Source organism: Gossypium arboreum, chromosome 10, assembly GCF_025698485.1.
Source record: "Gossypium arboreum isolate Shixiya-1 chromosome 10, ASM2569848v2, whole genome shotgun sequence".
NCBI lineage: Eukaryota > Viridiplantae > Streptophyta > Magnoliopsida > Malvales > Malvaceae > Gossypium > Gossypium arboreum.
The window spans coordinates 7,611,885-7,638,638 of record NC_069079.1 but is presented as its reverse complement, the minus strand read 5'-3'; the positions used below and the strand labels follow the sequence as shown (position 1 = coordinate 7,638,638).

At 31.8% G+C, this 26,754-nt stretch overlaps 1 protein-coding gene and 1 long non-coding RNA gene across 2 annotated transcripts; one reads left to right on the top strand and one right to left on the bottom strand.

Moving 5' to 3' along the window:
* Positions 1 to 11,776: 11,776 nt before the first annotated feature.
* On the top strand, positions 11,777 to 13,218 carry LOC108488759 (peroxidase 7). The gene is made up of 3 exons (XM_017793044.2): positions 11,777 to 12,101; positions 12,170 to 12,512; positions 12,605 to 13,218. Exons 1-3 carry the CDS (start codon positions 11,832 to 11,834, stop codon positions 13,027 to 13,029), a joined length of 1,038 nt encoding a protein of 345 aa, XP_017648533.1. The 5' UTR covers positions 11,777 to 11,831; the 3' UTR covers positions 13,030 to 13,218.
* A 4,013-nt stretch (positions 13,219 to 17,231) lies between these two features.
* On the bottom strand, positions 17,232 to 26,407 carry LOC128281632 (uncharacterized). The gene is made up of 2 exons (XR_008271883.1): positions 26,209 to 26,407; positions 17,232 to 17,560 (listed from the first exon to the last, which is right to left on the bottom strand). It is a non-coding gene; the product is annotated as an uncharacterized LOC128281632 (long non-coding RNA).
* Positions 26,408 to 26,754: the final 347 nt, after the last annotated feature.

Sequence of the window (26,754 nt, the reverse complement as noted above, 5' to 3'; positions counted from 1 at the left end):
ACTCATTCATAGCAAGTAATACACATAAACCTAGTATCATCGGATCACATTTTGATGGGAGAATTGTAAATAAATTACATAATATTATTAGAAAATAGATCTCACTTGAAGGGAAACTGAAGCGATACATTTTTTTTGGTTTAAATTCATATTTTTAGTATAATTTTTTATTCAAACTTGCTCAAATTTGAAGTAATTATTAGACAATTTTATATAACAGTATTATGACTATAGTTTGCCAATGAAAGACTGCTTTGAAATTTAGTGTTACCATATAGCTTTGGACTTGAAAAGAAAAATAAATGAATTAAGATTAGAATTTAAAACATACGATACGATTATATCACTTAAAATTTAAATAAATATAAATTACTGTGGTTATAAGAAATTATATATAAATGAAAAGAAATATAAAAATTTATAGACGCACAATAACCGGATCCATGAGACCAATAGGGTTGGAAGAATCAGTTATAAAATTATCTTGCACTTTGACTCGAGGGGCTAATATTTTAATACTAATTGATTTCTTCCAAAATGTTCTTCATACAAAATGAATTAAGATTTCCTCACTTTTCAGCCAAAACAAAATTATATTGAAGAAATAAGAAAACAACTTCTACAAGGCCTCAACAGATCAAAACTTTTGTCAATATTCCAACTCACCACGTTTGATTAGTTCTTCTTTTAGTGGTTAAGGTATTTGTCGAATAAAACTGGCCTTTGCATCTGCAATTAACTTCTTCCTGCACAAAAGTAGTTGAAGGTAAGAATCAAGGTTTGACATTTATGAAGTTGATACAAATTGTGGGGATATTATTGCAATAAAAAGAAAAGGAATTAAAAGAAAAAAAGAGTGTGTAGTGCATCTAGCAAAGGAAATAGAAAGGCCATTTGTTATGTTTTACTCCTGGAAAATTCAAAAACTTGCTGCAAAGAAAAGGGGCATACAAATTGAAATCCATGGTGAAAGGGAACCAGACATCACACAGCATCCCTCATAAAACAAACATTACATCTCAAAATGACCATTTATCCTAAAACGATCATTATGAACAAAACCCGCAGCATTTTTGCAGGCAAGAAAGCAAACTAAATTCTTGCAAACTAAACATAAGCTCAAATCAGTTCAATCACAGCAACACTTCTATCTCATTATCCAGGTCCATGTATGCGCATGTTTATATCAAGGTTGAGTAATAAATAAGCCTTAGGTTTGAAAAACAATGCTTGAAAGCATTTTATTGACTCAAAAGCTCTGGGGAACCAAATTAGCCTTGGCTTGGAAAAAGAAAAAAAAATTGTCTTTCTTTGCAAGTATATGCTTCTACAGAAGTTTATCATACATGCCAACAATTTACACCATTTTGATGAAAATCTACAAGAAGAAGAATGCATCAAAATTCCTAAAGAAATCATGCATGCAAAGTAAACATAAAAATTAAATTACCCATACATGGGCGTATTACACAACAGTTCAACAAAGACAAAGACTTACTCGATTTGGAGTAAAGATTTTAATTTGAAGGTTGGAATGAATTAAAAGAAGAAGAAGGATTTTAATTTTAGGGTTTTTTTTGAGAAAAATAAAGTTTAAGGTTTCATGGAAATGGGGGTTTGAATAAAGAGTTTAATTTTAGGGTTTTATTTCATACAAAACAGAGTTGGGGGCGGGGAGAATCAGAGAATAAGAAAAATAATTGGAAATTGGAATTGGCTACAGTTGGGGTATGGGGGGTTTGAATTGATTTGGATTTGGGGGAGGAATGGGTTTTGGGATAATAATATTTTGGGCAAACGGGCTTGGGTTGGGGTGGGGAAAAAATGGGATAAAATAAATTAATAAAATATTTGGGCTTGGGTTTATAATTACTAAAAGCTTAAAATCTAAAAAAATTTAAAAATATAGTTTATATTCAGTTTATTCGAATTATTTGAGTTATTCGAATTTGAGAATTCAACTCGACTCGAACTCGAAATTCGAAAAAAAATTCGAGTTGATTCGATTAATTCGATTAACTCGATTCAAATAATTCGAAATTCAAATTTTTTTCGATTTTTTTGAATCGAATCGAATTTTGCTCACCCCTAATGCTTATGAGGATTTTCGTTCTGTAACCCCTGAAAAGTTGGCAGTAGCTGGATCAAGCCTGACTTTAATTCAAAATCAGTAACCATAGTAGGATACGTGATGCATAGTAGTGGTTGTTCTGTCGGTGCTTCGGCCAGTTGCCAAATTGTCTGAGCCATAAGTTGAGGTGTTAAATCAGGGTTTTCATCAACCCTAGTGTTAAACACTTCTTTTGAGGAATCGACTTCTACTTTTTCGCTTTCAAAAGTTTGAGTAGGGTTTTTGTTAACCCTAGACTCTATTTCGTTTTCGATTCTGATTTTTGGCGGTGGATTACTTTGAGTCCCAACCACCGCTGATTGTTTTTTTCTTAGCTTTGTTTCCTTGCGATTAGCTCTCGCAGTCTTTTCAATCTCTAAATCAAATGCAAAAGTTCCTGGAGCAGATCTGGTCATAAGAAACAAAAAAACAAGATTAGCACGTTACCGATCCCCGACAACGGTGCCAAAATTTGATGCGTCGTTGAGAGCACCAAAAATATCCTATTCCCTGTAAAATAGTAAAAATAACAGTAAAGGGGAAGTAGGGTTGAATCCTCAGGGACCGGATTGTACGAATGCTCGTTTATTGAAATCCTGAACAATTTCTTGGCCAAGAAAACTTGCGTTCCTGAAAAATAAAAAAATAGAATTAAGAATCTGGAAAAATAAAAACAGAATTTAAAGTGAATTGAAATTGCGAAATTAAATAAATTACAGAAATTAAAATGAGGAATATAAAAATAAATAGAGTTGGGTAAAGAGAAAGTTTCTTGTGTGGCAAGATTCCAGCCTCCGGTTATCTCGTTCCGCCTTGGGTTCAATCTTCGGCTTTTAAATAACCCTTCTCAACTCAAGTAAGCCGGTTACAGTGGAAGAGGACGCCTACAACCACCAGCTCTAAAGATTAGACTTACGATTTTTAGGGAACCTGACTCTAGCCAGTAATTTATGCTAAATCAACGCTTCTCAATGGCGAATCCCATGCCACTTTGTCTCTTTGGCTCGCTAACCTTTGACGCAGTAAGTTAACGAACCGGCTATGCAATCCTTCCAAAACATACAAAGCGGCTGCCTTTGCATATGCTGAAAAGCTTACTTCTTAAGGGCCATAGACGAAAGCGCCACCAGAAAAGTGAGAAACAATGAATACTTGGCGAGAAGGCTAAATACGGATTCTAGGCCTCAAGAACCCTTTTTGGGGAATATTGACAACTTTTGGCTAGATAGGTTTTAGTGGCTCATGATAATGGTGGAAAAGAAAATAAATATAAAAATGGAAAAGGGAATTTTATTGAAAGAAAATATGAAGAAACAAAAGCCTAAACTTTTAGGGGAAGAGTGTTTACGGAAAAAGATGAACACCTAAATAGAGTCACTTCACCCCCTATTTATAGTGCTAGGGAGATAGTCTAATTTAACTTAAATTCTAAAAAGATAAATACATTTAATTAAAGATAATTAAAGATAATTAAAATAAAATCCTAAAATTTAAATAATACTAATAATTATCCTAATATAAATAAAATGGAGTCTTATATAATAAAATCTCTTCTTTTTGCGTTTTTAGTCCTTGTGTCTTCTATGCTTGCACTTTTGGCACAATCTTTTTCCTGTGTCGCATATCAGCCCATTGTGTCTCCAAATTCGCACTTTTGTCCATTAATTTTGCTTTTGCCTCCAAATCAGTCCCTAAAAGATAAAAAGACATAAATAGCTCAAATTAGTAGGATCAAGCTCAGAATAAACACATGATTAATACATAAAAATACATTATTCTAGAGCATTATCAGTAATATTCTATCTCAAAAAGAAAGAAAAATGATAAAATGAGAAGCAAAGAGAAAAGAGAATAGAAACAAAATTTCAGCACCAAAGGAAAAAAGGTGAGCTATGACCAATTCTTGACCAAAATGAGACTCTTAATTCGACATGACCTTAAAACACACCCCTCACTTGGTTCCCCAAAATTCTCCAACCATAACCGAAATTTCTCTGAGCAAGAGTTCAAATTCAGCACTACTCTCCCACTCATTCAAAATCTCATATTTTCCTCCCCAAATCCCTCTATACCGTCCACTCCACTGTCAACCACTTAATTTAAATTCCACTACAACTCTTCAGTAGTTTAGGTTGACTAGAACTCCCACATGGTCTTAGCAACAAAATAAAACGCTCCCACTGCTCAAAGCAGGACTCAAACCTTATGGAACAACAGCACGCCACCTATCCCCTAGACCAACAAGCCCTTTCTGACATGTTTTACTCCCATTTATTTAAAAGCCTACTAACTAGAGACAGGGTTTATTTATATTAACAACAAAACTTTTGTACAAGCCAAGGCTTGAACCCAAGACTTCTCAGACTCTTCGTAGGACACTTAACCACTAAAACAAACGTGCATTTGTGTAACACAAACATACGAAAATAAACTTAAGAATTTTTGGGGTGTTACAACTCTACCCTTAAAAGAAAATTTTGCCCTCGAAATTTACCTGATCAAAACAGATGAGGGTATTGTTGTCGCATTGACTCCTTAGGTTTCCACGTGGCCTCTTTAGAGCTGTGATTACGCCAAAGAACCTTAACCAGTGGGATAGGCTTCCTCTTTAAAACCTTTACATCACGATTTAATATCTGAACCAACTTTTCCTCGAAAGTCAGATTTGGTTTAACCTCAAACTCCTCAACTGAAATAACATGCGTGGGATCAGAGCGTTAGCGCCTTAACATAGAGACATGGAACACATCGTGAATTCGGTCTAACTTCGAAGGTGACTCTAGCTGATAAGCAATCGGTCCTATACGTTTTAGTATGCGGTAAGGCCCAATAAACCTAGGGCTCAACTTGCCCTCCCATCCAAACCTCAGTACCTTATTACATAGCGAGACATTGAGAAAAATGAAGTACCCACAGAATACTCAATCTCCTTACGCTTTAGATCTGCATATGACTTCTGCCTGTCTAATGCCGCCTTTAGTCGATCCTGAATTAGTTTAACTTTGTCCTCGGTATCAGAAACTAATTCAGGGCCTAGAACATGCCGCTCGCCCAACTCAGTCCAACACGGAGGAGTACGACACATACGGCCATATAATGCCTCGTAGGGTGCCATTTGTATGCTAGACTGATAGCTATTGTTATAAGCAAACTCTGCTAGCCGCAAGTAATTCTCCCAATTGCCTCGGAAATCAATCAAAAAACTCCTTAGCATGTCCTTCAGTATCTGAATCACCCTCTCTGATTGACCATCTGTCTGAGGATGGAACGTAGTACTGAAGTCCAACCTTGTACCCAGTGCTTCATGCAACTTATTCTAAAATCGAGACGTAAAGCAAGGATCCCTATCAGATATTATAGAAACCGGTACCCCATGTAAACTCATTATCTCAGACATATACAGTTTAGCCAGCTTCTACAAAGAGTAATCAGTACGAACTCGTATGAAATGGGCAGATTTGGTCAATCAATCCACAATAAACCATACTGAATCCTTCTTAGTAGACGTTAAGGGAAGCTCACTAACGAAGCCCATAGTCACTCTCTCCCACTTCCAAAGTGGAATTTTAACTGGCTGAAGCAACCCTGAAGGTAATTTACGTTCAGCCTTAACCTACTGGCAAGTCAGACATTTACCCACGAAATCGGTAACTTCACGCTTAAGACCCGGCCACCAATATAACTTATGAAGGTCTCGGTACATCTAGTTTTTACCAAGATGTATAGTATAAGGGCTACTATGTACCTCTCACAGTATAGATTGCCTCAAATCAGTATCCTTCGGTACATAGATTCTCCCACAAAAACAGAGCACCCTTTCGCTATTCAATCTAAAATCCACAGTATCCCCACTCTCAACCTGTCGAAAACGAAGACCCAATGACTCATTCTCTAACTATTTACCCTGAATCTGACCCATCCACATCGGTTTAACTTGGAGCTTAGCCAACAAGCTACCATCATCAAATAAACTGAGGCGAGCAAACATCGCCCTCAAATCAGTCATAACTCTATGACTCAGTACGTCTGCCACCACATTGGCCTTCTTAGGATGGTATTCAATCATATAGTTATAGTCTTTTAGCAGCTCAATCCATCTATATTGCCTAAGATTCAGCTTCTTCTGAGAAAGAAAATACTTGAGGCTCTTCTGATCATTGTAAATGATAACTTAATGTCATGAAATTTGTATCCTATACTATTCCTAAGGTTCGTACGGGACTTTCGAATGTCGTAACTCTATCGTTTCTTGCTCGTAATTATTCAGTTGACATTCATAACAGTTCAATGACAAATAAACATATATAATTCAATTCAATACAATAATATATAGGCATTTATAACACAATTTAAATACGTTTATTAACATACGAACTTTCGTCGATCGTCAAAACGTCGAAATGGATCGACTAGTCCGAAACTTTGTTTTTCCTTCGATATAGACTCGTACAAGGCTTAACTTGATCTAACCAATCAAATTCAGCTATTTCAATTCATATTCTATTCATTTTAACCCACTTTCATATTTTGGTAAAATTACTATTTTACCCCTACACTTTTGACCTTTTTATAAATTAGTCCCTAAACTTGTAAAATGCAAATTTAATCAATTTCATCATAGCCCAAGCTAGCCGAATTTCATACATGCTCATAAAAGCTCATATCTTTCATTTATTCACACTTTTACCACACAATTTACCATATTTCACAATTGAGTCCAAAATTGACAATTTTTTAATCGAAAATCACTTTATAAAATATGAAAATCTAACATCAAATATTCATATTTCACTATTAAACATCAAAGAACACATAAGCTCATCAATGGAAAATATCAAAATCTTTAACAGTTTTGAAATCGAAGACACAGACTAGTTAGATTAAGCTGCAACGATCTCAAAAACGTAAAAAAGATTAAAAATTGGAGAAAACCGTTCCTAGATGCGCAATCAAAGATTGGCCGAAGTTAATGCCCTCCCATGGTTGTTTTTATTTAGCAAATTTTGGCTGGTGCCTTAAGGAAGATGATGACTTTTACTTTTATTTTAATTATTATAACATTATTAACCATTTTACTAAAATAACCTTTGTTTTAACATTAAAAGTTCACTAATTCAAGTCCATTACCGTCCATTTATGCTATTAGTGGGATAATTTAAATTTAAGGACTTTTATTTTGAGATTCTATAGCTATTGAACCCTTTTTCTAATAGAATTCAACTTTTACGCTTTATGCGATTTAGTCATTTTTACCGAATTAACCACTCAAACGGTAAAATTTCTTTACGAAATTTTTACACAAACATTCTATCAAACTGTAAACCTTAATAAAATAATAAAATAAATATTTTAAATTCGAATTGTGGTCCCGAAACCATTGTTCTGATTAACCTTAAAAACAGGCTATTACAGTCATCCTAGGCGTTATGAAAGATGAAGAAGGATAAATTGGTAATTAGCTAAGTAGATATTTTTAGACATAATGATTAGGGATAAATTGTAAAGATGGATGACAAGAGGACTTATTAGCAATTTGACCTTTTTAATTAAAAATAATGTTTTATAGAATAGTGTAAAAGGTGGAAGAAAATATGAGAATTTATAATCTTTTCACCAAGCCCACTGTCACCATCATTTCTACCTTTACCCATCTTTTGTTTTTCCCTTTGTGTCCTTCCTCCATTATTGAACAAACCAAGCTCAAAACCTTTCTTTTTCTTTGGTATTTCTTTTGTAAAAACTATAAAGAAGGCTAGTGAGCATCTTAGTTTCATGAGAGAACCTCTATAGATGTGTTAAAGGAGAGAAAAAAAAATAAGATATAGGGTTTTGGTTTTCAAGGAGTTAAGGTAAGAGATGATGAAATTGTTATGCCATACATGTTTATTATATTAAAAAGCATAAGAAAGTCACTTGATTGTAGTTTTTAACCTATAAATGTTATATGTTTGTTATGAAATTGAAAAAAAAAAACAAAGAGAGAAAAGAATGGAAAGGACCAAATTGAAGGAAAAGGAAAAGGAAAGGCCAATGAATGAGAAGAGGAGAAAAAACCATTTCAACTTTTGTTGTAAGTACTAAAAGATTTTAATTTATTTTCTCTAAATGTTTATGTTGTAATATGAAAATTACTTAGATAGAAATGTAAATTATATATAAATAGATAGTAAATAAAAGATTAAATTATGAAACTGTGAGATTTGTAAAGAGAAATATAGGTGAAGAACATGAAATAGTGTTATACATGCGATTTATTAATTAAGGTCTAAAATGTGAAAAAAAAAAAAGGAAAATGTGAGATATTTTCGAGACATATATATATTATGAGAATTTGTACTAAATTCAACTTTAATGCCTAAGTAGATAAGTTGATATTAGTGGCATGCTATTAAAGGACCTCAACGGGTTTGCCAATTATTAGCACATTAGTGCTCTCTGTATAGCACTTCAGTGCTATCTGTTCGTTAGTGCATGATAATGAACCTCTATATTTTTTTCGTATATCAGATATGTTCTTTAAAAGTCTACTAATGTGAATAAAATGAATTATCAAAGTGTTGTGGTAAGTTTAGTAACTATCAAAGTATAATTGTAAAAATTTGAATGTGCGTAAATATGTTTTAATTTAATAAGTTTAAACATTATGTTATGATTTATTTACCTATTTATTACCTTATAGTGATTACTAAGCCTTCATCGACTCAATGCGTAGGTACAGTTAGACTTGAAGAGCTAGAGTCGAGCTAAGAGATCTCTCATCTCATCACATCTTCAAGGGCAACAAATGTAGGTACTATATTTGTGGAAAAATGATATGTACATAAGTAGACCAAATGTGTTCCCAAGTGTTAGGGACTAAAATGCAAGCCCTTAAAAATTGATCTATTTTTGTATTTTGATTGAATTATTTTAGTTCTATATGAAATGAATTATTGAAAGTTTTATGTATGCATGCAACTGTGGTTTGATAATGTGATAATTGTGATCGAATTTGAGTTGTTTTAAGTAGTTTTATTGCACTTTAAATTGGTATCAAGTGTTCAGAAGGAACCAATGTATTGCAGGGGTTTTCTAGCAAATTTCTAAACTAGTTTTTACCAAAATTTACCCAAGGTATCAATACAAGGGGATAAGTATCGATATCTAAGTCTTGAAACTGAAAATGTTCAAAACAGAATGTGATTTCGATACTGATTTCACATTTGGTATCAATTTTAAAGACAATGTATCGATACCTAGGCTCAAGGTATCAACACCTTCATCAAACATCCGAAAGTTTGAATCGGATGTCTACTTCCTCGTATGTGGGGATCCAAAACCGAAAATCTACTTCTAAATTGAATTACACTTGCCAGATGATTGTCATTATAATTTTATAACTCTGGAAACAAAACTCAAGAAAAATAGAATTTTTTTTAAATTCAAAGAAAAATAATTCAAATAAAATTTTCACAAAATTTGGAGAAAGTTTCTTTTGTTATATGTCTATGTGGTTTTTGACACCTACACATTATTTATAAAGAAAATTTTGCAAGAGTTATACTTGAATTTTGAATGCATAAAATAATTATTTAATAAGAATTTGAGTATTGGTAGTACTTTCTGAACCCTATGGCCGATGACACGAAGAAATCACTGTCTCATGACAACTATTCCTTATCAGGTTAGGTGGGTTGATCTAAGTTCGATTTAATTATATGTGCTAATCTCTCTTGAATTAAATTAAAAATCAAGCTTATATAAGTATTTAATCTAACTTTTAAATGTTATTTTAAACGATTATTTTAAAATTAATTAATTATTTCAATTAAATAATTTATAGAATCTAATTCTAATTCCGCTAAAATTATGACAATTTTATCTGTATTAAAATCTATATATAAATTAATTTAATTATCTAAATAAAATATAACTACTATAATTATTTAATTTAATTCATACTTTGGATTCAATTATTTAATTTATTTATCCAATTAAATAAAAAATAAAATTAATCTTAAGCCATCTATGTGGAGAGTAATTCATACAATCTATTTCTCATACATTGTTTTTATTCACACATTCAATCAATTCTTATTATGCAATTTGTTTAGAGTTAAAGTGAGCTGGTGCAACGATTGATCATGCATATATAATTGAGGCCTAAATAATTTGTAATTAAGTTTCGACTATTTATCTATTAATTACAAAGTTATTCCAATTACATAGTTAATCCATTAAAAGTACCATGATTGGTCTTCCCATTATATATCATTAGGAAAACTACTTATATTAAGCTATTTTTCAATGAACTTGTCATATATGTTATCCTCATAAAATATTATTAATTTCTCTTGGTGAAATCCTTTCATCTATTCAGTTTATTTTATTTCAGTGTCGTCATTGTCTCTTTTACAATGAAAAGGATTGTTACTTACAAACAATAATAATTAGTCATTTGTCCTAGAAAAATTATCTGTAACAATGTTTCATTTTCATAATTCATACAATGTCTGTATGAGAATACTATTTACCTTTTTTTTATTTGAGCTATAATTCCATTATTACGAGTTAAGTCAAGTCGTGCATAATAAATGTACTCGTGAGAGCATGGGTTTTCAATATATTAAAATGCATTAGCTACACACATGATCATTACCATATTGAGAGAAGGGAATGATGATAAATTGATTTGAATTCATATCATCTAGGTGTCAAACGATAACCACTAGATGTGTTCATGGGCTGAGCTGGACCTAAACATGATATTAACATACTCTATATTTGCTTAAGTCTAGCTCGAAATACCAATATTTGCAAAAGGCTAACCCAAGCATATTATTTTAATTTAATATTTAATAATTTAATAATTTTTTATTTATTAAAATTTTTATTATACTCATCTTAAATTATTTTAATATTTATATTAGAATATTATTATATATTTAGTATATATTTTCTATTTAATGTGATATAAATTAATAATATAAAATATTATAAATTTAAAAATATATCTAGTGTAACACGAAGAGTTGTAGTTAGTAACCACTGCTCAGGTATAATTTCATCCCGGAAAAGACCCAATTACCTAAATGCCTCAAACTATCAGCGGCTGCAGAGGAGAAGAGAAATAAATGCTATTAAGTTCACTAACTCATTATTGTCTTGATATCATGTACACAAGCATAACGGATGCGAAGGCAAGGTTTATCAAAATGTGTAAGGAGATGAATGGAAATGAAAAGATTTGTTCAACACACTTCAATGCAAACGATGGAAGTAAATACCAGCATCCAACAGCTTTCGACTTGATCAGTAAATTTTAAAAAGAAACTGCGACAGAAAATTAACCTACCTGACTAATAATTTGAACTTCAAGAAATGAACAGAGTTTCAGTTAACAGCAAACTTGAATTTTCTATTGGTTTTGTGACATTTTAAAGTGGATTCATAATGTAAGTTAGTGACTGACACGTTTGCTTCAGACATTAAAACTGAAAGTCAAAACTAGTACCTTAATTAATTAAATAATACCCAGACATGGTTAGCATGTAGGTGGGGGTGCCTCCCACGTACTTATTTAATAAATTTAACAAATCTGATATGCCGATAGCCAATGCTAACTATATCTTATTCATCGTCAATTACTATAAAAACGCAATTGCAGCCATCATTATAAGCGTCCAAAAAGAAAATCTGAATTAATACTTTATTAAATTTTGGACTTACCAGAAACAGTAGGATGAAATCCTCCGTTCTCAGCCTTTTCCTCCTCTCCATTATATGTACAACCAGCTGTGGGCATGGTGAAGAAGACTCTTTCCCAACCTTTTCCGCATTACCAATACCAGAGACGTTGCCGTTTGATAATCTCTTGTCCTTCGACTACTACAACCAGAGATGCCCACAGCTTGAACAAATTATCCACACAAAACTGAAACAATGGGTTGCAAAGGATCACACACTTGCCGCCAGTCTTTTGAGGCTGCACTTTCATGACTGCTTTGCCACGGTAAGTAATTTTATATTTGCTTATTTATATATGGTTGAGACTGAGGATCATGTGAATTAATTGATCAGGGATGCGACGCTTCCATTCTCTTGAACCACGAAGGAAGTGAGAGGAGAGCCGAGGCTAGCAAAACATTGAGAGGGTTTCAAGTGATAGACGATATTAAGGTGGTGGTGGAGAAATCCTGCCCGGCAATCGTGTCTTGCACTGACATTCTGACGGCAGCCACCAGGGATGCCACCGTTTTACTCGGAGGACCATATTGGAGAGTTCCTTATGGCAGGAAAGATTCGCGTATTTCAAATGCAAAAGATGCTGAGATGGTGCCTAGTGGTCGCGAAAGCATTACCACTTTGCTTGAGTTGTTCCAATCTCGGGGTCTAAATTTAATTGATTTGGTAGTCCTCTCAGGTGCTTGTCAAAACCCAAATCTTCTCTTTTCTTTTATGTATGTATAGTTGATTCATGCATGCATTGACAGTGCATTCCTATCATATGTCCAGGAGCACACACCATTGGAAGGACATCGTGTGGTGCAATTCAACGCCGGTTGTATCAGGGGTTGAATGGAACATCAAGCATGCCAAATCCTCCTCTTGATGATCATTACTTGGACTTCTTACAAAGGAAATGCAGATGTGCATCGGGCGACTACGTTGATCTTGATGCTACAACCCCAACCACTTTTGATTCCCAGTTTTATGCCAATCTTCAGAAAAATATGGGACTTCTATCCACCGATCAAATGCTCTATTCTGATCCAAGGACTTCACCTATCGTCAACTCTTTGATTGGAGCCCCTTCTCTTTTCATACACCAGTTCTCAGCCTCCATGGTAAGGCTTGCAAACATTCAAGTCCTCTCTGGTCTCGATGAAGTCGGCGAAATTCGAACCAACTGCAATTTTGTCAACTCTTATAATACTTGATTTTACCCCATCTTTTTACTTTTCTTTTTGATCTTTTTAATCTGTTCTTCCCATGTTTTGCTCCTGAAACAATTATTGTTGTTCCCTCTCTATATTTGTTCCTTCATGAGGTTTTAAAAGAGAATTAAAGACAGAAAACACTACTGTGTAAGCTCCAATTGAGCCAAGCTTCACCTTGATTATACATGTATTTCCATTATTTTTGTCATGTTTCATTCATTCCCCTATACGATAATTAAATTTATATCAACCATTTACGAATCTATTTCCTATATACAAGTCTAATGTATTGCTTTGGCATGATTTTATTTTTCTTATTAACTATCAATAAAAAATAAAAAGTGAGTTTAGTCCTACACTACTGCGGCTTCCCAGTTACTTGCTCAATTATGTAGCTCAAATGGAATCTGTTTGGAAAACATTGATGATTGTTAATAAACAAACAAGATTACAATTAACAAAATCATCAAAGCAATTAAGCTTTTTATAAAAACATAATGTCGATAATGGCAAGAAAAGAGAAAAAAACAGAACACATCGAGTTTACGTGCAGAGGAGAAGATAATTTACTATGTCGAATTCGAATGATATAAGAGAAGAGACTACTACGTCTATTTATAGGTTTGTAAAACCATATTCTAATCAAAGTCAAATATAATACTATAACAAAACAGGTTTTTAGCGGCATCTTTTTGGCCCTATAGGCGATGCTAAAGCAATTTGCGACGCTTTGATAAGCGCCACTAAAATTTACAGCGTTTATGTGGAAAAACGCCGTTATAAAACATGATCTTTAGCGACACTTTTATTACAAATGCCGTTACAGAACGTAATCTTTAGCGGCGCTTTTCTTTACAAACCCCCGCAAAAGAGTCAAGCAAGTTGTGGTGTTTGTAGCTAGAATCGCCGCAAAAGATCATGTTCTTTAGCGGCATTTATAATAAAATCGCCGCTAAAGATCATGTTCTATAGCAGCGTTCTAACATTAACAGATTTTACCAACCCATATTATTTCATATAGAACCCGAACTTTCAACATATTTTCTTGTAATTTCTAATCCAACAAAAAACTTCAAATCTAAATGATACTATCACGAAAGAAATATTTTTATGATCTAAATTAATAATTGAAATAACAAAATATATTTAAAAGTTATATTGTTATGATATTCTCAAAATAAGAAAACAAAACGAATTATGTTGAAACATTTTCATCATATTTTGAAGCTGTAGTTGGAGTTCGTCATATTTTCTTATTGCCTTTGTTGCCCTTGCTGTTGCATCTGCTTCCCTTGTTACTGCCTCTATTTTAAGTTGTAGCTGGAGTTCATCATATTTTTTTTTAGCCTTTTCTACTCTCGATGCTGTCTCTGCTTTAAGTTGAGCAATTTGCTCAACTGTGCTCGGTTACATCTGAGCTATCTGGTCTCTTAACCTCTGAACTTCAGCTTGAGCCTGATTCGCCGAAGGCATGTATTGTTGTAAGCTGGATCCAAAATATTGGGTTGGGCTAACGAAAGATCCTTGAAATCGAACCTGACCATACCTTTCAGGACCCAAAACTTCAGTAATAACTCGGTTATCAATGTCGTCCAGATTAACAGAACTATCACTTGAAGCCATAGCTTCGTACTTCGCCCTTTTATTGTTTAATTTCTCTTAATAAATCAATTAAGGAGTTAGAAAAAAATATATAATCAAGCAAATGCAACATAACTTGGCATTATTTGCATTACAAATGACAAATTAAACCATTATAATTAAATATGATAAATATTTAAAATAATTCAAATTTTATTAAATAAATATACCATAATTTCTGCAACTTCAGTAGTCATAGAAGATCCATCTTTCTTTCTATGTGTAATGTCAAAAAGCTGAAAGCATCTAACTTTTTGACCATACGACAATTCCTACAATATAGTAGGAAAAATATTATTTAGTAGAAAGTAATTAATATTTTACATAATTAATAAATTCAAAATATCTCGTCATCAGCTACACAGCCAAAACTTTTCGACAAAGCTGTGTGTGTGAATTTTTGTTTTTGCCTACTTGTAGTTCCAACTCGCTCATGATCCTACCAGGGGCGAAGCCAAAATAATTTTTTAGGGAGGCCGAATGAAATTTTAATTTTTTATAGTCTATATCTTTATAATTTTTAAAGTATTAAATTAAATTTTTATAATTTTAGGGGGCCAAAGTGCAATTTTTTCTTTACTAATTTAAAATTTTTAAAAAAATTGGAGAGCCTAAATAACAATTTTTCATTTTATGGGGGTTCAAGGCCCATGCCAGCCCCCTTTAGAATCGCCTCTGGATCCTACATTATGAAATTATTATTAGTTATATAATAAATACTATAAACCAAAATAATTATAAGAGTTTGGAAGTACGTAATATCTCTCCTTTCTTTGAATTTCAAAATCTAACTACATCTTCCTATTGGTACCTTAGCATTCCCGGTAAGACACATTTCGCAATCTCTCTTTGAGGCTTATATTTTTCTTAAAATATTCATTTCTTAATGTACTTTTTATGGTCTCTCCATTTCTTTGCTAATGTTTTCTTTACATAATTATCCGAGATCTTTAAAGCAAATCTCTCTTGCAAATAACACAAATTTAGAAAGTAAATATAAATGAAAATTAAACCAAAGTATTATAAATTACATTCACGTTATTACCTTAATATTATCCTGAGCATGATTTTTGTTACTATCAGGCATATGATGCCATGACTCGTAGTTGATTGGCAAGAGATTGGCATTTCGTGCTATAATACACAAGTATCCTGCTAAAACTTGAGCTTCTAATCCAATAGGGTGACCATGACTATTTCTAGATACTTTGACACGCTCTACAAAATTTAGATTGTATAAATCCTTTAATAATGTACGTCCTCGAGTTTTGCGCCTCCCACCATTTTCAGCTAAAAAAATTATATATGATAATATAAGAATTTGAAACAAAAATCAATAATAAAAGCGAACATGCATGTAAATTAAAGTTAACATTACTTTGAATTTTTACAGGTTCGTCAACTGTATTGGGAATATTCAAAGATCCAATAGCAGTTTGTTGACCACTATTTGTTTCTTCCGAATTTGGAGGAATTTGAATAATACTTAGATCTCGCAATCTTCTTCTAGGCATATTATCTACAATACACATAAAATAGTTGAAATATTAGTAACTAATTACAACAATAATAATAATGGATATATTTAACGGGATTAAGATTTAAATTATAATATTACATGTAATTAAAAAATGTAAAATCTTACTACATCATGATTCGTAAATATCTTCATCCACATCCTAGCTGTAACACCCCTAACCCGTATTCGTCGACAGAAAGGGTTTACGAGGTATTACCAAACGAATCATAACTTTTGGACATTCATGGATATATATAGAAATTAATTATCTTAATACATCATATTTTAATAAATACTAAATCAAACTAAATTTTACAGGTTACACATAAATTAAATAACATTCCACCATAATCGTTATTAAAAGGCCGAAAATAAGCATAAGGATTAAAACATCTCATTACACATTATTTAAGACCATACATACATGCAACCTTATTATAAGTTTTATCTCAACCAACTTACTCATGAAAAACCTAAGCTACTATTCATATGGTCATTTATTAAAACTATAGCCGAATATATGTATAACATGCAAAAATACATATGCCTTATTTGATGCCAACTTCCATTATACTCTATCGCTTTACTCGCATAAAACATTTCCAAGAACTAAACCAAATAATCACACATATTATTATCACTTATCAAGCAAAGTAACAGTACTCATGTTCCAAAACTAATTCAACATTCACATATACGACTAAATATGTATATATATGTATCCATATATTCAAAACAATCAACTTTTAATATCAAATACATATTATCCTAATTTGTCTAACATCCACAAAAAACTAATTCACCTTATTGCCGAATCAAAACATGGTTGTTTCACATGCTATTCACACACCTAAAGTCATATTTAAAATCAATGATCAAAGATATAAATATATATATATATATATATATATTATCCTTACCTACTTCATCACATAACCAAATATCAATACTTCAAATCATAGCCATTTACCTAATATATATAATTTATATATCAAGCATATCATTCAACAAAATATCTAACCACAATTTCACATCAAACCAATTATATCAATCACATATACTTTGGCATAACTTTATCAACATTAACAATATTTTAACCATGGTTCACATATAAACACATATAATAGTCGCAACATCAAAACCACAATCAAACATGTCCATAGCATATTCAAAACTTAAAACCAAATTTATCATGAATAAACAAGCCATTTTCGCATGGCTTATATACATACAAACCAAAATCCAACATTTAAAAAGTATATTCCAGCCTATACATGCCGTAGTTCAAGTTCAACTATAAAAATACCGAAGCAGTGGATAGTGTGATGAACTTTGCTGACGATCCCCGAGCTTGTAACTTGAATCTAAAATCTATAAAACAGGGTAAACGAAAATACACAAAGTAAGCTAACTTAGCTTAGTAAGCCTTAAGCAAATTAAACAATTAATGCATAATATCATCTCAATACTAAATCATTTCAATCAAATAATTCAACTTATACATTTGTTATCACATTTAATTTCAAGCTTTTAATTCCATACATATATAACATATAATTTCATTGAACAATTCCTCCTTGACCGAATGCTTATATAATTAAAATAAATAATTATCTTCCAACCTTTAAAATCAAGCTGTCAATATATAACTAAATGTACATACACTCATATGCACAAGCTAAAAACTCGTAATATAACATCACGTACATGAACTATCCATATGGCCGAATATACATGGTCTTGTATACACATATTCAAAGACCAAATTCATAATATTCATATCATTCGATCATAAGACCGAATACACATACCATAATCACATATATCTTTCATTTGCATCATACATGATTTATAACAAATAATCAAGTTACTTACTTACCTTATTTTAAGTAGGTAACAAGTTAATTCATACCTGGCCATTTAGCTCGTTTAATGTATTCAAATACCACATCAGCATGAAGTCTTTTAGGCATAAACTTATAAGTAATCACCGACATAAAGCCTGCTAGGCATAAGCCTGTATTTTACACCAACACAAGGCCTGCTAAACTCAAGGTTTGATTTTATACACCAACAATAAGCCTGCTAGGTATAAAGCCCGATTTAATTCACCATCACAAGGCTTGCTAGGCTTAAAGCCCGAATATCACTATTAACTTGCTAGGCTTAAAGCCCGAATATCACTATTAAAAATTTATCTCATAAACAATTTATATATATCAAAAATTCCAAATATACCATATAGTTCATACAGATTTTCAGATGTTATAACTCAGCCAAATTAGCTCAAATACATTATTTTCATGCTTAATCATATTCGGCTAACTTTACTATAAATCTATAAATTCCAAATCAGCATATTAACTCATTCATAATCAAAATTAACAATATCTATTTGCTTATAGACTTACCTCGGACGATGAAAAACCGGTACGAATCGGCTAGTCTACAACTTTATTTTTCCCCCGATCTAAATTCAATTTTCTATTTTCTTGATCTAAATTAATATAAATTAAACTTATTAAATCAAATATTCAACAAAATTCATCCAAAAACACACAAATGGGTAAATTACACTTTTACCCCTGATATTTCACATTTTTCACAATTTAGTCCATATTTCATAAAACACAAAATATGCACAATCTCACAACAACATAGTTAGGCCGAATATTCTTTATACTCATACTAGTCTATATGATTCATTTATTTCACATTTTAGACCCTCAATTTATTATTTTTACAATTTAGTCCTAATTACTCAAAATCATCAAAAACTCCAATACAAAACATGTTAATCTAAAACATATCTTTAATATTTCATCATCAAACATCACAAAACACAAATATTCATCAATGGCACAACTCAAAACATTCATTAAAATCAGAAATTCTAGCATGAGTCGGATAGTATTCGAAGCAACGATCTCAAAAACGTAAAGATTATCAAAAACTGAACACAAAACATACCTAAATCATTTTATGCAAGTGCTGAAACTAAGGAAGCTTCAATGGATTTCTTTTTTTTCATCAATATTCGGCCAAAAGATTAATTTGCATGGCCATTTTATGTTTTGTTTTTATTAATTACATTTTAAAATACCATTTACCTTTTTATCCTTTATAATAATACATAATTTCATATATGCCAAACCACCAATCTCCACTATCATAAAATGATGGTTTAATTAATAAATAGGGACTTCTATTTTAGTAGAACATAGCAAATAAACACTTGAACAATTAGAATGCAACTTTTGCATTTTACGCAATTTAGTCCTTTTACTAAATCGAGTACTCAAACAATAAAATTTTCATATGAAAATTTCACATATATCAATTCACATATTTTAAACAAGAAAAATAATATTAAAATATTTTTTTGACTCAGATTTGTGGTCCCTAAACTACCGTTTCGACTAGGGTTTAAATTAGGCTGTTACACCAGCGGACCCATTGAAATTGTGTACCAGTACTAGGGATAGTTTCATTTCAGTTCTGTTCTGGAAAAGGAAAAGTTTCTGATATTTCGTCGATGTCATCTCTACTTCTATTACCCATGTCAAACAAGTCTCTAGGGGTGTTACGGAATACAACATACCAACCCTCATTAATTGGATCTTTTAAGTAAAAAACTTATTTGAATTGAGAAGAAAATACATACGGCTCGTCTATCAATTATTGTCCAGTGTGAATTAACGGAGAGAAGTTCACCATCATAAAACCAAATTGATCTTTTTTAATTCTACGTTCAATATTAACATCAGCCCAATCACATCGAAATAAGACAACTTTCTGTTTGCCATAGTAATCCAACTCAATAATGCCCGTAAAAAGTCTGTAGTACTCCATATTTCCCTCAACAGGATTACTGATCCCAAGCAGTAGCATAACTTATAATTGAAGAATTAATAACTATTCCACAATTTTGACTCCTCCTCAATCTTTCACGAGATTTTGTATGGAGCCTGAATCCATTAATGAGAAAGGCATTATATCTTTTTACTATTCTATTCGAACCTTGGGAAAGCCTTTTAACTTCTTCATTGATGTCCTTTCCATTCCAAACCTATTGAATTGAAAGTAAATTGATTAATTATAATGTCATGCAGAAACATTATTATTTGTCATTGAAAGCTTCAGTTGCATAACGTCTGCCTTAACCATTTATAAAAAGATCCTGTGAATAACTTATGAATCTCTCGATGTTGTAATCTTCGTGAATGTGAATGAGATCTCAAGACTTGTTTAAACTCACTATGTTAAAAAGTGGATTACTTGATTAGAAAATAAACAAATGAAAAATATGAATATTTATCAAATTCTAAAGCTTACTTGCGTAATGGTTCAATTGATTCGTTGTGAAAAAGAACATATCAATGTGCTTGTACCTAAGATCTATCATCTAAGTGAGCAATTTCAAATTTACCGATTTGCTGCCCATAAGTTCAAAACAGATAAGTTTCAGCTAAGTTATGATTAGTGAGCCCAGCATTTCTACTTGGTCTATTTAGTCATGTTTCAACATCTTCTAAATATCTAGAGCAGAAAGTCATACACTCCTCTACTAAGTAACCTTCAGCAATGATCCTTCTGGATAATGTTTATTACGACAATAAGACTTCAATTTCCATAGGAACTTAAACACGATATACAACATTATCAGAAGTTGTAATTAAAGGTATATTCATGAATGAATAAAAACTTTGAAAATAAATTAGCACCTCTATAGGATACATCCACCGATAGAAAATTGGTCCACCAAGTTTTGCTTCATAAAGGAGATGGATTAGCAAGTGCACCATAATTATGAAGAACGAAGGTGGAAAGATCTTCTCCAAGTTGCATAAAATCAAGGCGGCTCGATCTTGTACTTTCTCAAGTTCTTCAACAATCAAAACTTTGCCACAAATAGCTTTCATTATATTGGATAGTTCAATTATACAAGACGCCACTTTTTTTTTTGACATATAACAGCGTAAAGCAATTGCCAGTAAATCTTGTATCAAGATGTGATAATCATGTGATTTTAGGAAATATAGTCATCGATCTTTAAAACTCACACATCGAGATATATTTGATGCATAAGCATCTAAGACCTTTATATCCTTCAACACTGTGCAGAACACTTTTTTTTCTTTCTTCGACATTGCAAAAATAGAAGGCGACAACCGATATTTTCCATTCAGAAGTAATTGGGGATGAAGATCACGCCAAATTTCTATGTCAACTAGATCAAGTTGACTCTTAAGATTGTCTTTCAATTTTCTATCGACATTGAGAATTGTCCCGATGATGTTCTCGCAAACGTTCTTTTCAATATGCATGACATCAATATTGTGTTACAAAATGTGATACTCCCAATAAGGCAACTAAAAAAAATACTTTTTTTTCCACAAGTCCACCTCATTAGGATTATCCTCTTCATCAGATTTATCATCACTCTGCTGGTCAACATCACCAACATATGCCTCCCTCGGTCTTTTCTTTGTTTGCATATTGGGTGGTTCATTCATCTTCTCATAACTGAAATTGATATCTTTTAACATGAACAAGATTTCAGATTCAATAGTCTGCTCATGAGTTTCTCTAAACTCTTCAATACCATCAAATAGGGTCATCTGAAATATAAATCTATAATTTCTATCTAACCACTGACGATGCCCCATATAAGAGAACTTTTTCCCATTATATAACCACTTCGAACATATTTGCGCAGCACAACAAGGACAAGCATAACGTCCTTTGGTACTCCAACCAGATAAATTAGCATAAACCGAGAAACCATTAATAGTCCACAACAAAGTTGCACGTAAATAAAAGTTCTCCTTTCTCAAGACATTATATGTTTCAACACCTACTCATAACTGTTTCAACTCTTTAATAAGTGGCTGCATATAAATGTCAATATCATTCTCGGGACCTTTATGTCAATATCATTCTAGGGACCTTTCTCTCTGGGGATAATCATAGATACGATAAAAGAAGATTGTTTTATGCAAATCCACAGAGGTAAATTGTAAGGAACAAGTACTATAGGCCAAGTGCTGTACGAAATACTCATAATTTTAAAAGGATTAAATCCATCAAATGCTAGCCCAAGCCTCACATTCCAAGGATCGCTTGCAAAGCTTGGAAATTTATTGTCAAATGATTTCCAAGCTAAAGAAACCGTAGGATGCCTTAATAATTCATCATCAGTTCATTCATCATGATGCCACCTCTTAGACTCGGCTATCTTTGACGACATGAAAAGCCTTTGAAGCCTTAGTATTAGTAGAAAATATCGCAAAATCTTTACTGGCTTCTTTCTTGATTGTGCCTCACCTTCATCCTCATTCACATCTTCTACATTCCTATTCATCTAATGAGATTTACTGCAAACATGACAAGACTGTTGGTTTTTCCGATCACCCCAATACAACGTGCAGTCATTTGGACAACTATGAATTTTGTCATACCCAAGGCCTAAATCCTTTATCAGTTTCTTCATATCTTTGCATGAATGAGGGATTTTTGCAAATAGAAACATATCTCTCAAAAACTTTAACAGTAGCGTAAAAGAGTTTCTGATCCACCTTCCCAAACATTTTAAGTAAAAAAGACAAATGCAGAATGACAGGCTTGAAAATTTCAATCCCTCATAAAGTTCTTCATTCATTTTATTAAGTAACTTGCAAAACTTCACTGCTTCTCCAATTGGCTCTTGATCAGGTGCACTTCTTCCCGTTTCGGTAAAAGCATTTCCACCAATATCACAATCATCAGGTGCAATAATTTCAGGTGGAAATTATTGCAAACCATGACTTTACATATTAAATGCATCCCGCAACCTACCTTCCATGTCATCTTCTCTAACAGATTGATGGTGAACATTATGAGGATAAGTCGGATTAATCGTTGAAGAGGTTCTACGAAGTGTACACTCTCCATGAAAAATATATTTTTTATACCCCTGAGTAAAGCCATCAACAATTAGATGTTCGTAGACAACCTCATAAATATGCCAACTGATGTTGCCACACTTCTTACATGGGCAAAGAATCATGTTCTCTTGGCTTGCATTTTGAAATGCAAAATTTAGAGACAAATCTATCCAACTCTTATCCATTCCGTAGTTCTTGAAGTCTAAAGTTGACAATAAATTACGGTTTCTTAAGTATTCTAAATAGATTTAAATCATGTCATTGTACTAAAATAGATAATATATATCAAGTATCAAATATCTAATTATTTTAAAATATATATTAGTGACAACATTTTACGTTTGAATACTCTAAATTCGTTATACAAAATTTACAAGCAATTGCAAACTTTATTAAAATTTAAAATTTGTTTATTAAATTAACCTAATATAAATGAAACATATCCAAACATAATTATCTTCATGCTAGTTTAAAATTGGTTTAGTAAATCATTTAAAATCAACTATTGTTTAATTATATAATTAATACTATTATTGATTATGTGTTTCTTTTATTTATTTATAACATGTTTATTACTATTTATGTTTGTTTATTTATATCTTAAAAAATAAGAAACGTGTTAACTATATAATTAAATGAACACATTTAACCTAAAGTAGTAATATCACAAGGAGATATGTAAGATATTATGCCTTAATTCAAATCACTAACATGGATTTATCTCAAAAAATATTGTATTAAATTAAAACATGTAAGTAATAAAAGGTACTTACAAATGCAATTAAGGAGAGATTAAAATGGAGTTGTTTGATTAGGCAATTCAAATGAGCCTATCGAGCACTTCTTTTGTAGGGATCCCGTATAACAAGAATAGTTTAAAAAAATGTCATATAAGTGCTAAAACAAGAATAGTTAAAAAATTAGGTAATAAAAACACAGAGTTTCCCCTTGTAGAAGAAAGCAAAATTTCTGCACACAACTGTAACATGCATAAGACATAAGTTTTCAAGTAATGCTTTTTGAGTATGTTTGTGACCACAAAGTTCTAACATGCAAGCTTATGATCTCTTATCTAAATATTAGTATTCTATTCACATGGTGATATGCAAGCGGAAATGAAGAAGCAAGCTTCACAGTAGTGAAAATATATGTCCCAAGAAAGATAACATTCAGTATTCACCAAATTTAGTCCACACTAGTGTAAAATCATAACATAGGAAAGCAAATCATTTTTCTGATGTATTTTTGATAGATTTGTGTTTATACCATTTATATGATTCCGTAAATTTGTATTAAGTTCATTTGACACTCTACAATGGATGGCCATATAGATTTTCAAGAAGTAACAAACAATAGTGAGACCATACAGATGATTAAGATGCCATGATTTCTCCTTGGTTCAAAAATCATTTACAACATTCAACATGGTACCAAGCTAGCACTCACAAGACCATAGGCATCTATTACTATTAGCTAATAACATTTACTATTTTAACCCTCAGATTCAGCCACAAATAGAAAGAAAAAAACGAAAATAAGACTCACATGATAAGTAGGGGTGTTTAATCAGTTAACCAACCGGTTAACAGACCGAACTACCATTAATCAAATTAACCGACCTTTTTAAACCCTTAACCGTTAACCGAACCGAAATTTTTTCAAAAAAAAATTAACCGAACCAAATTTTTTCGATTAATTCGGTCGATTAACCGAATTAACCAAAATTTATATATATATTTCTTTATTTTTGGTTAAAACAAGTATAAAACATATAAAAAAATTAACCGACTTAACCGACCGATTAATTTATATTTCCAGAAAATTAACCGAACTGACCGGATACATATATATAATAATATTCTTTATTAAATTAGGTTAATTCGGTTAACCGATCGATTTCAGACCGAATTAACTGTTAACCGAACATCTAAAAAATTATTAATCGGCCCCCGATCGAATTAATTTGGTTAACCAACCGATTAATCGAATTCGGTCAGTTAACCGAATTAATTCGATTTTACCCAAAATTTGGACACCCCTAATGACAAGACCTAAAATAACAACATTTCCTTAGGTAAATTGTCAAATTTCATATGACAAGTACGAACTGGCAACCTACTTGATAATAGTAAAAAAAAGTCGATCTTGAAAATCTGATGATTCAAAAACACAACCATTTACCAAATTATAACTTTGTTTTAGTTAAGTGACTAAAATAAAAATTTACTCATAATTTAATAAGTAATGATGCAGTTTACCATATAATTAATTAGTATAACACTATTATTTGATCAAACCAAAAAGTACTAGGTACCGAAGTAAACTTAAATCAGATTAAAACTTAAAAAACAAAATGAAGCAAATAATGAGCAACCATTCAGTAGCTAGTATTAGCCTTACTACAACATAGTGACTCATAAATCATCAATTAAGTCTTTATTATTATGGGACTTGGACTAAAAAGAAAAGAAAAAGAAATGGACTCTCCTAATAATTCAATTCCATTTACTACTGAACTTCCCCGACCTAATTTTTAATTGTAAATCTTAAAGGAAAAATAAAAATGTAAGTGTTTTTTTTTAAATTTTGTTCTTAATAAAATGTTTAATCCTTTAAGAGTGATGAAATTATAAATTAATGTCTAATAATTAAAACAAATCCAACAATGCATTGTAATTATTTGATTCTGATCATAATTATTCCTCACCGTGTATTGTACTAATATTGTACTAATTCTAAAGCTTGACACAAGAAATTATTCATAGCCAGAACATTAATCCAACAATAACATCAAATCCCTAGAAAGAAGGGAATTTCAATACCAAAGGCGAAAAAGGAATTAAACATAGGTACAATTAGATTAAAAACAACAACAAATTCAGCTCTAACTTAACTAAAATCAATGGAATTAACAAAGAAAATACGTAAAAAATTAAGGGGGAAAAACCCAGAGCAGCAAAATGAACATATTAAACAATGGAAATTTGGTTCCAACAAAATTTCAGAAATGAAAAACAGAAAAAAAACAAGAATTAAAACAAAAATTTAGAAAACAAAATCGAAAAAAGAAAAGAAAATAGTTTATTAGATTACCTTGAAATAAAAAGGAATTGGGGAGAATCGATAGTTGTTCTGTTAAAGTAGTGGTAGGTGTAGGAGTTGCTGCTTTCAAGAATTAGCCCCGACCAATCGTAGCGGGGAAGCTTGGTTCTTTGAAATAGGTGAGAGTAAAAGCTAAAAAGAGATGATGATTTGGGGAAAAATAAGTTAGGATTTAAGGGAATAAAGGTTGGGGGGTATGCTATCAAAATGACACCATTTCAATAAAAATTAAAAAATATTCGCGGCTTTTATGGACAAAATGCCGCTATTGCTTTACCTTTAGTGACATTTATGAGAAAAACGCCGCTATAATTTTTAACTTTTTGCGGCATTTATGCAAAAATGTCGCTATTGCTTTACCTTTTATGGCGTTTATGGGAAAAACGCACTAACGCTGCTCCTATTCGGTCTACCTTTGTGGTGCGTAGCATAAAACGCTGCTAAATATGTACTATTTACGGCGCTATTTCCACTAATGCCACTATATAAAGACTTCTTGTGGCGTTTTTCGGTTAGAGCCACTAATGGTACATAGTT